At 36.2% G+C, this 15,332-nt stretch overlaps 1 protein-coding gene across 1 annotated transcript in view; it reads left to right on the top strand.

Annotated features, from left to right (window-relative positions):
- Positions 1-4,759: 4,759 nt before the first annotated feature.
- The window catches only part of LOC149235306 (uncharacterized), a 105,932-nt gene continuing 95,359 nt past the window's right edge, over positions 4,760-15,332 (top strand). The window contains exon 1 of the mRNA XM_089461353.1: positions 4,760-5,292. Coding sequence (XP_089317479.1) covers positions 5,011-5,292 — 282 coding nt within the window. The 5' untranslated portion in view covers positions 4,760-5,010. The remainder of the gene's footprint in view (positions 5,293-15,332) is intronic.

Below are 15,332 nucleotides of genomic sequence, written 5' to 3' on the forward strand. Positions count from 1 at the left end.
AACATTTCCTCAAATTTTTCACTCAAGAAAGAGTTTTGCACGAGATTTGATCCCTCTCGACGCTTGATATATCTAGAGTTAAGATGGATTTAGACTCATTTTAGCAATGTTTTAAGCTAGTTGTGTCAAGAGACACTCTACGACCTAGAATGGAAAAAATGTTGTAAATTCTTGTTATGTTATGTTATCTAAAATTTTTGACTTGATCAAATAAAAAAATTTTGATATATATGTGTGTGTATGTGTGTGTGTGTGTGTGTGTGCACGTATTCTAACTAATAGACAAAATGTTTTTTTGGTCCTAATCTCATAATACATCTTTTAGTAAGATTTTGATTTCATATTGTTTAAAATGTGTTTTCGAATGCATAAATGGATTTAGCATCCTCAAAAATACATGACACTTGATATTTGCAGATTAAACAACTTAAATTTATGATTTTTAAAAATATCTACTAAAATTTGGACAAAATTGACCTAGAAAAGTGTTTGGAAAAGGGTCATTTCATCTATTAGTTAGATTATATATATGTGTGTGTGTGTAAACCTTTTCAATAAAAGAAAAATAAAATAAAATTATATATATATATCTATATATATATATATATATATATATATATATATATATATATATATATATATATATATATATTCATTCATTCATTCTAGATCCATCTTAATTATGAGATTTTCAAGGGTTGAGAGGGATCAAATCTCTTGAGGTTCAAATCTTTCCTCTAATTTTGCACTCAAAAAAGAGGTTTGCACACCTTGAGAGATTTGATCTCTCTTGATGTCGGAGAGATCTAGAGTTAAGATGGATCTATATTGGTGATAATAAAATGAAAATTTTGATCTTCTATTTTTTATTTAATGACCTTTGTATTGTCTGTTAATTTTATTTTATTCTACCTGGATGCGGGTGACAATCAAGGTAATTAATGCAGAATCGACTGAAAGGTGGCGAGAGGATGAGCCACATGGTCGTCGGCGTTCCTCCCCACACCAGTCTGAGCCGAATTTATGGCCGTCTGCAAGCAGCATTTAATGAATGCTTGGGCTAATAACTAGCCATTATGTGCCTAGAAATAGACTCCCCTCGCCATACTGTTTTCCTTCCTCCCCTGCTCAATTGCAATTGCCCACACCAAGATGTTGAACCCTGCTCTCGCACTGTCACCGGGAGTCGTTGCTGGTTAGTGAGATATGTTGATCTTGGCAATGGGCATCACTATTCCCATTCCAGGCTTTGCTGTTTAACCTCAGCCCAGCCGTCCCTTGTTCCTCCTCGGCTCAATTCCTCTGTCATTTCTCCCACTGAAAACTTGGCCAGGCATTCCGTCATGGTTCGTCATCGCATGAGGAGCCGCAGAGGGGGTACTCAGGGTGGTAGTGTCCGCCCTCAGGCGACGCTAAGTCCTGAACCCGCCGCCCCTTCTCCTTCCCCTAAACTTCCTTACCCCCATAGCTCTGTTTTGGGCAGGTATCCTAATACCCGCAATGGTTGGGGAAGCGCTCAGTTTCCAGGTGGTTGCCAAAGCGATGTTGCGGTTCACACTACCAACTTCCCTTTGCCACCTCACCCAGCTCCCCACTTGATCCAATTCAGATTCCGCAGCAACCTAAATAGACCGGTGATTACTGCCACCATCACCATTGTTTTCACTGAAGAAAATGAGCCGCAAGCCACCCAGGCGGGGAGTACTGAAGCGCAGCAGGAGGAGGCTCACAGACACGGGAATGGCTGAGATACTGGAAAGCATCTGCTGGATGAGGAAAGGGGTTCTCTACATGGCTAGGACATGGGTGGCGGTCAACATGCAACACGAGGAGGTTCTGGAGCCACGCAACCACCAGGTGGCAGCATGACTGATGCGTTGGCTCTGCATGCAGTTGCTGGCAGCTCTGGGGGTGTCCAACTTGCGTGTGGGCCACACAGTGGCGTGTCGGAGGAGGAGGATGATTGGGATCAATATGTGTGTCCAGTTGAAGAGATACCTATCCTAGACGAGTTCAAATGATGATGCGTGGCAGCCAGGTGTCACCAGCTGAGGTCTCATTTGCTGACTGGTCTTTTTCTGATATGTTTGTTCTGTTGGAACTTTTCTAGGTTTATGTTTGTCTCGTTGGAACTTCTCTCGTTTTGTTTTTTCCTGTCTTAAAGACTGATATCCCATATCTAGGTATTTTTTGCCTTTGCGGACTGGTTTCCCCAACGATGGGGCAGTCAAGATATTCTCTAATAAACAATGTTCAACACTGTCAAGGCCTGAGCCTCATTGTACTCATATTTTGTTACATTTTAATAGATTAACTTTACTTAGGAAAAAAAAATAAAAATCTTTTATTCTATAATTCTTTATTCGAAGTCACAATTTCTTCTTAAATTTAGATATAATAGTATTTCATATATTAATTCATTTTATAATAATAATGGTAATGATAATGATAATAATAATAAACTTATAATTTAGTTAGTTTTTATGATTTTTTTTTAAATATTGGCCATGTGAAATGTATTATAATTTAAGTGTTTTGTTGGCTATCATTAGTTTTACCAACAAGATGTGTCATAAGGTTGATGCTTTGATGTCTATCATGAGCTTTATGGGTCATCTAATTTATACGGATGTGCTAGTTACCATAGGTATGTCTATTTTGGAATAGAGCTTGCACGCTTTTAATTTAATTAATAATAATTAATAGGTGGATGGTAGATATTTAAATCTATAGAATATTCACAAAATATTTTTAGTACTAATCACATATAGAGAGTTGAGATTTACTTCAAAGGTACTTATGCCTTTTTGTTTTTCAATTTAATTAAAAATGTTATAAAATAAAATATATAAAAAACATTTTGACTTTGAAATGAGTTATGGTTTTTTAGGTATGTGGCATTGATAAGCCATGGTAGTGATCCATGGTATTGTAACAAAGCCTATTTATATGTTAAGAGTATTCATGGTAAAGTGGGGTTGAATCTCCATAGTAAGAATCTTGTTACATATTTTTTTAAATGTATGTATGTATTTTTAACTCATATATTAATTTTTCTTGTAATTATAAATAATAATAATAATAATATTTTAAAATAAGGTTATAAGTTAGTTAATTTTTATGATTTTTTAAATCTTGATAATGTGAGATGTATCATGAAGTAAGTGTTTTGATGCTTATCCAAAATTTCCAATCATTTAATTACACCAATAATCATGTCTATTTTGGAATGGGGATTCCATAATTTTAATTTAACTATCAATAATTATTAGGTGGGTGGTAAGGATTTAACTCTCATGGGATATTTTAGAATATTTTTAGTAGCAGTCACATATCAAAGGTAGAGATTTTTTCCAAAAGTAATTATATTCTTTCTACATTTTTAATCAAACTAATTAATTAAAGAAATGTCATACAAATATGATTTATGATTTTTTGGGCATTTGGTATTAGTAAGCCATGGTATTGATCCATAGTATTGTAACAAAGCCTAAAAGTCTCTATGCTAAAGTGAAGGTGAATCTCCATAGTTAAGAACCACATGTTTTTTAAATATACATATATTTAACTTATATTAATTCTTTTTATAATAATAATAATAATGATAATAATAATAATTTACTTAATTTTTATGATTTTTAATTTTTTTGGCAATGTGAAATATATCATGAGGTAAGTGTTTGATGTCTATCCATGTTTACTAACCATTTAATTTACATGGTTATTCTAGTTTATATGGTTACACTAATTAAATTGAAAAAACAAAAAAACTAATTTTGAGATAAATCTCAACCCCCTATACTATTTCTAAAGATATTCCATGAGTATTACATAAAATTTAAATCCCTATCATCTACATATTAATGATTCATCATTAAATTATATTCCAAAATAAATATGCATGTCCACATAATTCGTATAAAGAAGAAAATTAATATATAGCTATAATTCAAAATAAAGTTAAAATTTAATTTTTATGATATTTTTGAAATGTATCATAGGTAAATGTTTTGATACTTGTCCACACATTTACTAACCATTTAATTTATATGGATGAATTAGCAAAATTGAAAAGCAAAAAATGCATAACTACCTTTACTATAAATCTCAACCCTTTATCTTGACTATTACTAAAAACATTTCATAAATATTCCATAAAACTTAAATCTCTATCATTTACATCTTAATTATTGATAATTAAATTAATATTCTGAAAATCCTATTCCAAAATCAACATATCTTAAAAAAAATATATTATTAAAATAAACACTATCTCTTAACATATCTATTAATGTAATTAATATAAAAAAATTAATATTATTAAAATAAACACTATCTCTCACCATTTTTTTAAATATTAAAAAATGAAAAGTAAAAATCATTAATTTCAATGAATATCAAAATAATATATTCACCATTTAAGTTTAAAAATAAAATAAAATAAAATATAAAAAATAAAGATCTCTTAACATAAAATTGTAGTATTATCCAATGTAAATATTATTTACCATTTAAATCACTTGGATCCTCTCCGTATAATATGCATTTTACATTCTTCATATAATTTATATTTATAATTTAACCACGATTATTTAAAATTAATAAATAATTGATCAACAATAATCAATCTCCATTTCATGGAAAAAATACTCACAATTATAAATAAAACTAATGGCCAACCAAGCAAGAACGCGATGATAAAATTTGTAAACATCATATACAAAGCTGCAAATAAGAACATTAACAGAATAGCATTAATTCCGCTCAAATTAAGAGAAGTGGACCGGGTTATACTCAAAAATTAAAAGGGAAAGAACATTATTGAGGTAGTGGTATCCTCAGAGAGATAAGAGTGGTAGTTGTAGGTGTTGGGGGTGTAACAACCGTTTCTTAATCTGGCCAGCCCAGAGACCCTTCACAGTCTATAACTGTGACACATGAGCATTGCTTTTAAACTGTCGGTTATGTGAATACGATCTGCAAAGTCCCCTGCACAAACAGACTGAACCCATGCCACTTGAAAATCCTTCTGTAATTGGCAATGTGAATGCCAAGTTACCTAGCGAGGAAACTACACATGCAGTTAAGCTTGAAGCTCCAACGGTTGATCTTGATGAGCAGATCTCAAAATCTGAAGCTCAGGCCACTGGAGAGCACATAGGAATTAGTTGGTCTAACACACCACCTTCAAATAAATCACGGAAGCATGGGACGTTCATAATATCCCCAGATTGGCTGCCCAAAGGATGGCTCACTGAAGTCAGGACCAGAGAGACAGGCCGCAGAGATAAGGTACTGATGCCCACTTCTTCTTTATCTTCAACATTGAACTGAAGCGTGCGTTTCTGTAGAGGGGCTGGCATTTTGTCTTTCACTTTTTATTTTCATTTTTTTGGGTTGTTTTGATGAGCTGTTCGAAATTTTAGAGGCATGGATCTGTTATATGTATTAGATACATTTTTAACTATATTTAAACAAGTTTCAAAGGGATGGTGGTTGCAGTTCAGAACAAATAAGAAGAGAAACACAAAGTGGTATCCACCCAATGTGGCTCCTAGGGACATTCTATAAAAGATTCATACTTTGCAACTTTGATTTTGATTTTGAGCTGGGGAAGGTCAGGAAAGTTATTGATTTTTTCATACAATTAGATCATGTCCTCAGCAAGGCCTTCTGTAAAATTCAACCACTGTTAAGCTAGTGAACTAGATTGCTGTCTAGCACTTGCAGCACAACATACTTGTTTTGACAATTGCACAATTGGGTGTATTACCAGTTTTCTTTCATTGACTATGCCTTCTCTCTGGTTCTTGTAATTTGAATAGTACTTTAGTTGTATTGTTGTAGTTTGTTTGCTTCAGTGTACTTGGCTTTTTGTGATTCACTTGAGAAACATATTCACTTCACTTCGTTCGTTCCATTCAATATTGTATTTGTTTGAGAAATCTGATCTCGACCACTTCAAATTTAATTCAGAATTCACCCTTGTTCTTGACTGCTTACAGGAAGCTCCAGAGTGAGTTTTGTGTTTGTTAATTGAATTGGATTTATGCAGATCAGTTTGCTTGAGAACAACATACAACCCCTAGGGGCACCACCCTGAGACTGGAAAAGAGACAGTTTGAATTAAGAGGGATCCAGTAGTGACAAGGTTGGTTGTCTAGAATCGTTGCATAGATTTACCAATGTAGATACACATGATAACACGACCATATTGAAGAGGCTTGATCTTTCAATGAGAACTTTTAACCCTTTCTTTTTGCACTTGTAACCAAACTCAATCACCTACTTGGAAAGAATGAGACACTCAATGTGTGTTGTGGTTTTTTGTGCTTCTACTGCTAATACTACAAGACAGACTGCACTTGTTCATGGATTCATTAAATCTACTTGATGAAATTATTTGCTCTATCATATTCATTGGAAATATAAAGAGCAAAGGATGTTGAGGATTGTAGGTATGGACATCAACAATGTCTGATGGTTGGACACCAAAACAGGTCTAGAAAGGACTTTGTTCAGTGCAATTGTTGCATGCTTTTTTACAAGAATGTTTAATGAAAGCTATGTTCTAATCCTGGCTGTGAAGGTGTGCATGACTATACATACACCATAGATGATCTAAAGTTATGTTGAATAGTGTTTATTCATCATTTTGAGTGTGGAAAGTACTAAAGTGTTTGAGTTGGGTGCCAAGCATTGATGACAATGCATCTAAAAAATGATTTAGAAACCTAGAATCATGATTATTCCCCATGGAAGAAGGTAAACCAAAATGGGACCAAACATGGATGAAATTCATGTGAGTTGTGATAGTATTCTTACAAGGATCATGTTAGTCATGGTAGAGAAGCTACCAACCATAAATAATATGCAGCCATGCTGGTGCTTGGTCATGGGTAAACCCAAGAGAAAATCTAAATTGACATATTCCCAAGGTGTAGAAGGAAGATGAAATTGTCTATACACATCTAAATGGCGATTGGCTGGTCTAGCTATGCAACATGAAACATGAGATTTGAGGTAGGTTTCAACATATTTTCTTATGTGAGGTCAATACAAACCCATTGCAATGATGCTACTATCTTCCTCACTCCAAACTGTCAAGCTAACTTAGAAAACAAAACTTTCAAATCAGCAACTATTTGGGTTCAGATGCAAGTGCACAATTTATCATGGTGGTAAACAAGATCACGTCGCAAGTGGAAATCAACTATATCTATAGTAGGTCCTATAGAGGTGCCATTATATCCATGTTGGAGGGTAGTGTAGATTGTTGTTAACTTTTGTTGTTGTACAAACCTATCCATCTTGTTGTATTACAACCCTTGGTGTTTGTTACTGCAAAATATAGCAACCTATTGTAAAGTTTCACTAGGCATTCTAACTTCTAATTCTTAGAGCAACAAAGAGATCAACAATCATTGTCACCTCAATGGCATCTCCTCCGCTATTTTGTGATCAAATATTATCCCCACAAGGAGGATTACCCAATAAGACTTAGAGGTTAGGTGACTAAGGATCTTAGGCAATATGGCTCTCTAAGGATCTTGCAACACCACTCCACGCCACAACAAGTGGCAAGAGTTTCCAGTGGAGAAAGGGTCAACAAAGGGCCTTTGAGGAGCTAAAGAAGAAGATTATTCAAACACTAGTTTTGGCATTACCGAACTTGCAACAACCCTTCGAAGTGGAGACAGATGTGAGTGGGTATGCTATGGGAGTGGTCTTTATGCAGGGATGAAGGCTTGTGTGCTACCATTCTAAAGTATTTCATGGGGCAATTCTTAACTATCCTACTATGACAAGGAGCTCTATGCCCTAGTACAAGCTATGAAGATGAATAAACATTATTTGATGGGAAAGGAGACAATAATCCACACAGATCACCAACCACTATAGCACCTACAAGCCTAAACTAAGCTACAACAAACTAGGTATTACAAATGGATAGTGTTTCTATGACAGTTTCATTTAGTGATCAAGTACAAGAAAGTCAGCACAAACAAGTTGGTCAACATGCTTTCAAGGCCACTCGCATCAAAGATCACATCTTTGGGAACTCTAAAGTACATGGATCCATTCATCCATGATGCATATAGAGAGGCATACTTAGAGGATGCGGACTTCAAGGAGGTGTTTTAGCAGTTATAGTGCTAGAGGCACGTGCACGATGGTGATAGAACAGTTGACTACCATCTCCAGGATGGGTTACTCTATAGGTTGGATAAGTTATGTGTTCCTAAAGGTAAGAAATTGCAGCTGATCAAAGAGGCTCACACCTCCAAGGTTGTAGGGCACTTTGGTGTAGGGAAGACAGTGGCCAACTTGTAGAGGTATGTGTAGTGGCCCAATATGCAATAATAGGTAGCTAGGTTTATAAGAGGATGTGTGCTTTGTTGTACCAGATAGCCTTGTAATAAGAAACAGGGTCTATATCATTCTTTACTTGTACCTGTTTGTCCCAGGGAAAGCATTTCCATGGACTTTGTGGGAGGTTACCAACAACCAGGTGTTGAAGAATCTAGGGCATATTGAATTAATGAGATTCTTCTTATTTTGATAACTATTTGTGAGGCATTTAGTCTTTAGATCATTAGATCTTTTGCTTTTTATGGTCAATGTGTTTATTTCTTACTTCAACAAATAGCTACCAAAGCAAAGAGACAAGAGCACAAGATATGTCATTCTGCCAGGGGCAAAACCTCTCCCTCTTGGAGAGGAAAACCCACACAAAATTCTTCTTATAGAGATTCTTATTGCCGAACACCAAGACCACGACCCTTGACTTCCTGAGCCACTCCAAGACCAAGACACTAATTCTCTGCTTTGTCACTATAGAGATCATCACTGCTGCTGTATTGTTATTCCTTCAATGAGATCTTTATAATGTTAGCTAGTTCACTGTTGCTACTCTATTGCTGAGATTCTCCTTATCTTCTTCAGAATCATGAAAATCATAATTGTAATTGTGACAAAGATTTATTATAACTTCATTCAGTGTGATTGCGTTGAGTATATTACACAAGTACACTGAGACTTGTGACTGAGATGTCATATGATTGCGTTTTGTATGCCAAGGATATATCTCACATGACTGTGTTTGTATTCACAAGATTGTGTTTTGTATGTTATACAACTACCTGAGACTATATCACGTGATCCTTCTTTGTCATAGGTGTGCAGAGAGTATGATACTTAGATGGTTTCCATCGAGACAGAGTATCCACCGAAACAGAGCATCCACCGAGATGGTGATGAAAGGAGTTCTGAGGTAGTGTTTGCGTGGAGATCATATAGGGATGCTGAGACAGAGTGTCCTTCTCTGTCACCAAAACAGAGTACCCTCCGAGGTCATATACTGAAATTCTGTCACTTGTTTTGTATCACCGAGATCATATGTCGAGTATGTCACTGTTTTGTATCACCAAGATCATATCTCGAAATTTCAGAGTGATCCAAGGTTTGTGTCTTCGTTGATCATTCTTAGTTGCGTATACATATAGTTATTTGACCATGTATGCAAGCCGACATGAGCCAGTGTACTGTTGCGTCCTTTTGTTGAGCCGACATGTCATCTATATATACACTGAAGCTGACTTGACTATCTTTCTCATTGTTTTCGCTGGCAGACTTCTTCTTTGGAGAATGGTGCTTGTCTTGGAGGGCTGCTTGACACTAGGTTGACCCATGTGCATTACATAAATGCTCAAGAAGAGCTCTTTAACATGATTTTGACTCTTTGACTTTCCTAGACCTATGGAATGAGCAAGAAACTCATTCATATAATTTACAAAGATAATATTTCTTTTTCTTGACAAGTACAAAGATCAAAATTACATTTTTACAAATACCGAACCTAGTTACACTTTTCTTCACAACTCCCTCTTAACTAGGTAGGTATTTACAATGGTACTTGGTTATTCTCAATCTGAAGAATTTCTCATAAGAAGAATTGGATTGATAATCCCATCTGTATAGCATCATATCAACCAACATTGTCACAATGCAAGGCATTGACGAACAACTCCATTTCTCCACGAGATCATGAGATACAATGTTGGCGAGACCAATGATTTATAGACACCTTCATCATTGTCTCTCAAGGTACATACCCACCCGGGTTTGTTAGAGAATCTAGGGAAAAGTAGTGTTGATGATTCTCCGAGAGTTGATAACAATTTGTGAAGTATTTTTACCTTTTTTGTTAGCTTATTTTTATTCTTCTTCTTCTTCTTATAAGTGCATATGTAACTTACCTCTTTAGCATTGTACGCGCAAACCACCACTTGACTTTACCCAATGCCTTTTTGAGGGGGTAGGCTTCTTATAGGGGCCTAAACGTGGATTAGAAGGGTAAAGCCAAGCGAGTGTATTAGCCAAGGTAATAGCTATAGCGTAATAGCCCATAGAAGGAGGTTGGCAATCTCAATTTTGACAGATCTGGATGAATTTGGGTTTTCATTAACTGGTTGGGATCGGCTCATCATCAAACTGCTATCAAAACAAAATAACAAGAACACAAAATTTGTCTCTTTGCCAGGGACAAACCCTCTCCACTCTTGAGAGGAAAACCCTTTGTAAAATATCTCTTATTGAAGCTTCTTATTTGAACAACTACCAAACCCTAAACCCTTGACTAGGATATCCTCCAAGCATCAGCCAAATCCTTCTTCTTTCTACATTGTCACTTCTGGCACATCTTTCGACAGTTCTTCTGGCACTTTGTCTTCCAACACTTTGTCTTCTAGGCTAGGAAACCCTAGAATATTAGGGCTTCTTTACTTCATTATAGATAGAGGCTTCTTTTCTTCTCTTTGTATACCTTGTAGGCCTAGGTATACATCTGAATGAGGCTATTCATGTTGTTGCCTTAAACTGTTGTCAAATTCGTAAGAGTTGTCTTGCTACACGTGTGGATAGGAGCCCTAAAACAATCCTTTTATTCTCGCTGGCTCTTCCTTCCTTCCTCGCTGATGAGAGAGGCCTTGTAGGCCTAATTTGCACCCAACAATATTGAGATATGCTGACCTGTACCTTTCTATTGTTATAGCCGCAGTCAAACCTTCCTTGACCTCGCACGTGTGGCTGTAACAACTTCAAAAATGACCTCCTTCCCTTCGTTGTTTTGTCTCCTTGACTTCACTGTCCTAGTTGCCCTTTTTCTGCCTTGTCTTCATCCCTTTTAGCCCTTCTATCTTCTGCAGATTTCAGAGAGAGATTGTGTGTCAAATGAGGAGTGGACAACCTCTATTTATAGAGGTTTGTCCCTCCTCTTTAGGCCAACATGACTTTCATTTAGGATGACTTACAGTTTTTCTCTATAATTCAATTTTACCCATCGTTTTGCTACTTGTAGACTTCGTTGCTGCTAGGAGAGGATTTGACCATGCTTGGAGGTGTTCCCATGACCTTGTATGATGACTTACATGATGTAACATGCCCTCAAAGGGTCTTACCATAATTACATTTTGACTTTGACTCTCTAGAAGCACTTCAAAATGTGCTTGACCTATTTTCAATGAGCAAGAAACTCATTGACAAATAATATCAAAATAAATTGTCTTTTCTTGAATAAGTACAAATATCAAAATTATATTTATGAAGACCTAGCCTAGTTACGTTTCCTTCAACAGGGTTTTCATTGAGTATGACCTTCTAGGACCATTCTTATCTTGGGTTCCCAGCCCTCAAAGTATATCAGTCCTCTTGCCTACTCTTGTCTTGGATTCCCTACACATCCTCAAAGAGTATCGGATGCCAGATGATTACCCAATCCTCCATTCTTTCTTCTAAAATGAAGACAAGAATGTTGTGTCTATCATGTGTCTACATTTCCATTCATGGCCTTCACCTAGACTTACGGCTGTTAGTCCTGGTCTAGTGCATGACACATAAAAACACAACTATCACTCCTTTGTAATCAGGGGTGATCTAATCCAAGTTCCTTCTTGATCAGAGACCTGTCAAAGCTCCCTCTTAGCTAGGGACTCTTCTATACATCAACAACTTCTTCTTCGTGGGTCCTTCAGTTTCTTGATCAAATTCTCTTCTTGATGTCATGAAAGTTAGTTGAGCTTCTTTTTTGTAGGGCAACAGTCATCAATCACTTTCCTCCTTAGTTCGTCATGTCATTCCTTTCTTCATGGAAAGTGGCCTTCTTCATATTTGGAACCTTCGTCATATGACTACTTCTTTCTCATCATGCTTCTTCCATTCATCACATGAATGCTAGTTGTACTTGTAAGTAGCCCTGCATGAACTTATCCAGATATTATTCAAGAAATCAAATATATCATTAAATCAAATCATACCTTACTAGGTGGCTCTTCATCATGACATCTTTTTGTAGGTATCAGCATCCTGCATTCATGTTGACACATCTCCCAAAGATATCCATTGTCAAGGGTCTACATCTTTTCCATCAGAGTCTTCATATCTTTCCGGGAGATTTTCTAGTCAAGTCTTCTTGATCTTTTGGATGTTGATTGCCTTCATCATGGTTGCATAGCTCACGATCTCTTCCTTCCTCACTCATTCCATTCTCAGGGGTTACTAATCAGAGTTCTTGTAATCATAGTCAACCACCTCATACTTTATATGAGAACATATTATGTTGATTTCATCTAGTGTGACTTATGCTTTTTTGCATCTTTTCAGAGGAGGAGATCCTTTTTCTCTTGATCATGCTTCTTAAGATAGAAGTAGTGATCCATGTTACTTGCAACCATACGGCATTATAAAATACAAGCATACATACCTCATTTTACCTTTAGGTCATATAGGCTTCTTCCAATAGCTTCCTTGATCTCATGTTGATCATGTTAACTTATTTTACTAGCTTCTTTACCAATATGATGTACCTGCACCACTTAGACAACAAGTACAAACCAATTATGTAGAAGCACGAATTGGTCATAACAAAAACTTTATAGTAGCAGAAGTATTTATAATTTTTATAATTAGCAAGAGATTACACTCTTCAATCATCTAGACCAGGTTTGATACAAACCCTAAGTCATATCAGCAATTCAATTATGATTAGGTAACTTGAGAAACCATATGATAGACTATCTATTAGAGTTTTTCGGTAAACCCTAAATTTTATCAACACGAATTGCTTCTACTAGGGTTTGATGTAAACCCTAGATTTTCAATCAATTATCAGCATATAAGGAGTTTCTTACTAGGGTTTGAGGTAAACCCTAGATTTTCCATTTATAAATTCTCAACACAATTTATAAGTTCAGATGAATACACATACTAGAGAATTTAATCATCACTAGGATTTAGTTACAAACCCTAGATTTCACTTATCATCCTAGAACTTTCAAACTTTGACTAGGGCTTGACTATCAAACCCTAGATCCCATAATCTTTAGAAAATTTGATCAGCACATATTTCTAGGAGATAGCCATCATGTATAGACACATTATATAGTTAATACATTGACCAAGACTAAGCTAGAAAAAGAAACATGTACCTAGGGTTTCATTCTTAGGATTTTTCATGGCACAGATCTTGCTTGTAGACCTAACCAAAACTTAGGGTTTTGATTCATTGTCAAAGCAAATCCTTATTCCATCAGAACTTCAATGGTTCAAGATTTCAACCTTAATAGTTTAGAGCTTCCGTGATCATATCAAAAACTCGAATATGATATTATCAATATAGGAATTTCTTCATTGATAGCCCTAATTAGGTTTAGGGATTGACATCCTATCAATATGTCCTTAGGTTAGGGTTTCCAGAGAACCTTTCAAGGTTCTTTTCATTGAAACAATTTAGAGATGAATAGGGTGGTAGATTCATCGGATGATGAATTACCTCAAACAAGAATCTTTTATGATTCAAGAGATCTAAACAAGATGAACATTAGTAGTGTAGATAGGATTTGACAAAGAGAATAACAAAAACTTTATAATAGACATACCTGTGACTTTTGACAAACCTTTGTGATGCCTTCCTCCATATTCCTTGATCTTTTAGCAAGTCCTTAATAGTGGCCTGCAATATATGCTTTCAAGCAAAACTGTGGTACCAAGAATATGCCTTCATTTTTCAAGTTAGATTTCGAATATATAGGATCAATTTAATTTATTTCATATCTAAACTTTTAAGAATCACATGGACTATCTGAAGGTTATAAATTAAACTAGCTAATCTTAGAGATTCATACGTACCTTTGACTTGTTTACTTTAATACTTACTTGGTTACTTCAGATCTTTAGAGGATCATTTCATCTAACTGTGATGACATTGAATCAGTGAGACCTTTCTTACTATGGTAGGTTAGGCAAAGACTATAGCATCACCATAGGCTGAGACTGGAGCATCATCATGGGCTGAGACTTTATCAAAATTGTGGTATATGAGAGAAGGAGAGTTTTGAGATTGTTCTCGTGTTATGACTTAAGTCAAGGTGATGTCTTTGAAGTGGCATATTTCTCATTTCTGAATTTTTGCAGTGGCATTCTTTTTATTGACACCACATCCTTATGACTGCCTAGCATTGTGTTTCTTTAATGTAGATCTTTGTGAAAATTTCTGAATTTACACATCATAAATCCTACTGCAGTCACTGTTTTTCATCTCCTACTTGTTTTTACATTCAACAAGTTATTAAATTATTTAAATAGTGATGAAAACACCATTGCAGACTACACATACATACAAATCATGAACTGAAAATAGAACGAGACAAATACGCAAGGGACACCGTTATTTTTGGACAAATGTCCCCGGAAAAATCCAATGTGGGAAAACCAATGCAACAACTCTGAGGGTTTTCTATTTTTAAGCAGTAGTTCCGAATACAACTCTGGATGCCCTCTCGGCTATCCAGTTACAGAGATAAAAATATATTGGCAGAAACCTAAGTGAGATTATCTCACTTCACCGGGCAAAATCTCTCCGTTTTGGCAACTGGAATAACTGTCCCCGACTACAATTGTGCTTCCCCTTCGCAGTAGCTGCGTGGGTCTGCGTGGAGCACAATGGGACACTGCGTCAGCACTGTGCTACCTCCTTCTGCCTCCTGGAGCTCTAACGTCAGCCTTCTCGGCTGATCCTGCTGCTCGGCTGAATTCAGACTTCTGCTGGAGGGTGGCTCTACCCCTGCGCTGCCACTGCGTCAAGCAATGCGTGGGCCCTCCTGGCCCAGTGTCAGCCTCCCTGGGTCTGTTCTACCTCCTTTGGTGTTTCTCTGCATTTCTCTGTTGTGTATTCGAGGTCCTAGATAAGATCCTCCTACCTCAACTATCCTTGCCTCTCTAGTGCAACAGATCACTTGTTCGATTTTCTCAAGTGTATCTCCAACTAACCCTCAAGC

This window comes from Pinus tabuliformis, chromosome 8 (genome assembly GCF_031772625.1).
Source record: "Pinus tabuliformis cultivar Carrire ecotype Pingquan chromosome 8, CPIR1, whole genome shotgun sequence".
Lineage (NCBI taxonomy): Eukaryota > Viridiplantae > Streptophyta > Pinopsida > Pinales > Pinaceae > Pinus > Pinus tabuliformis.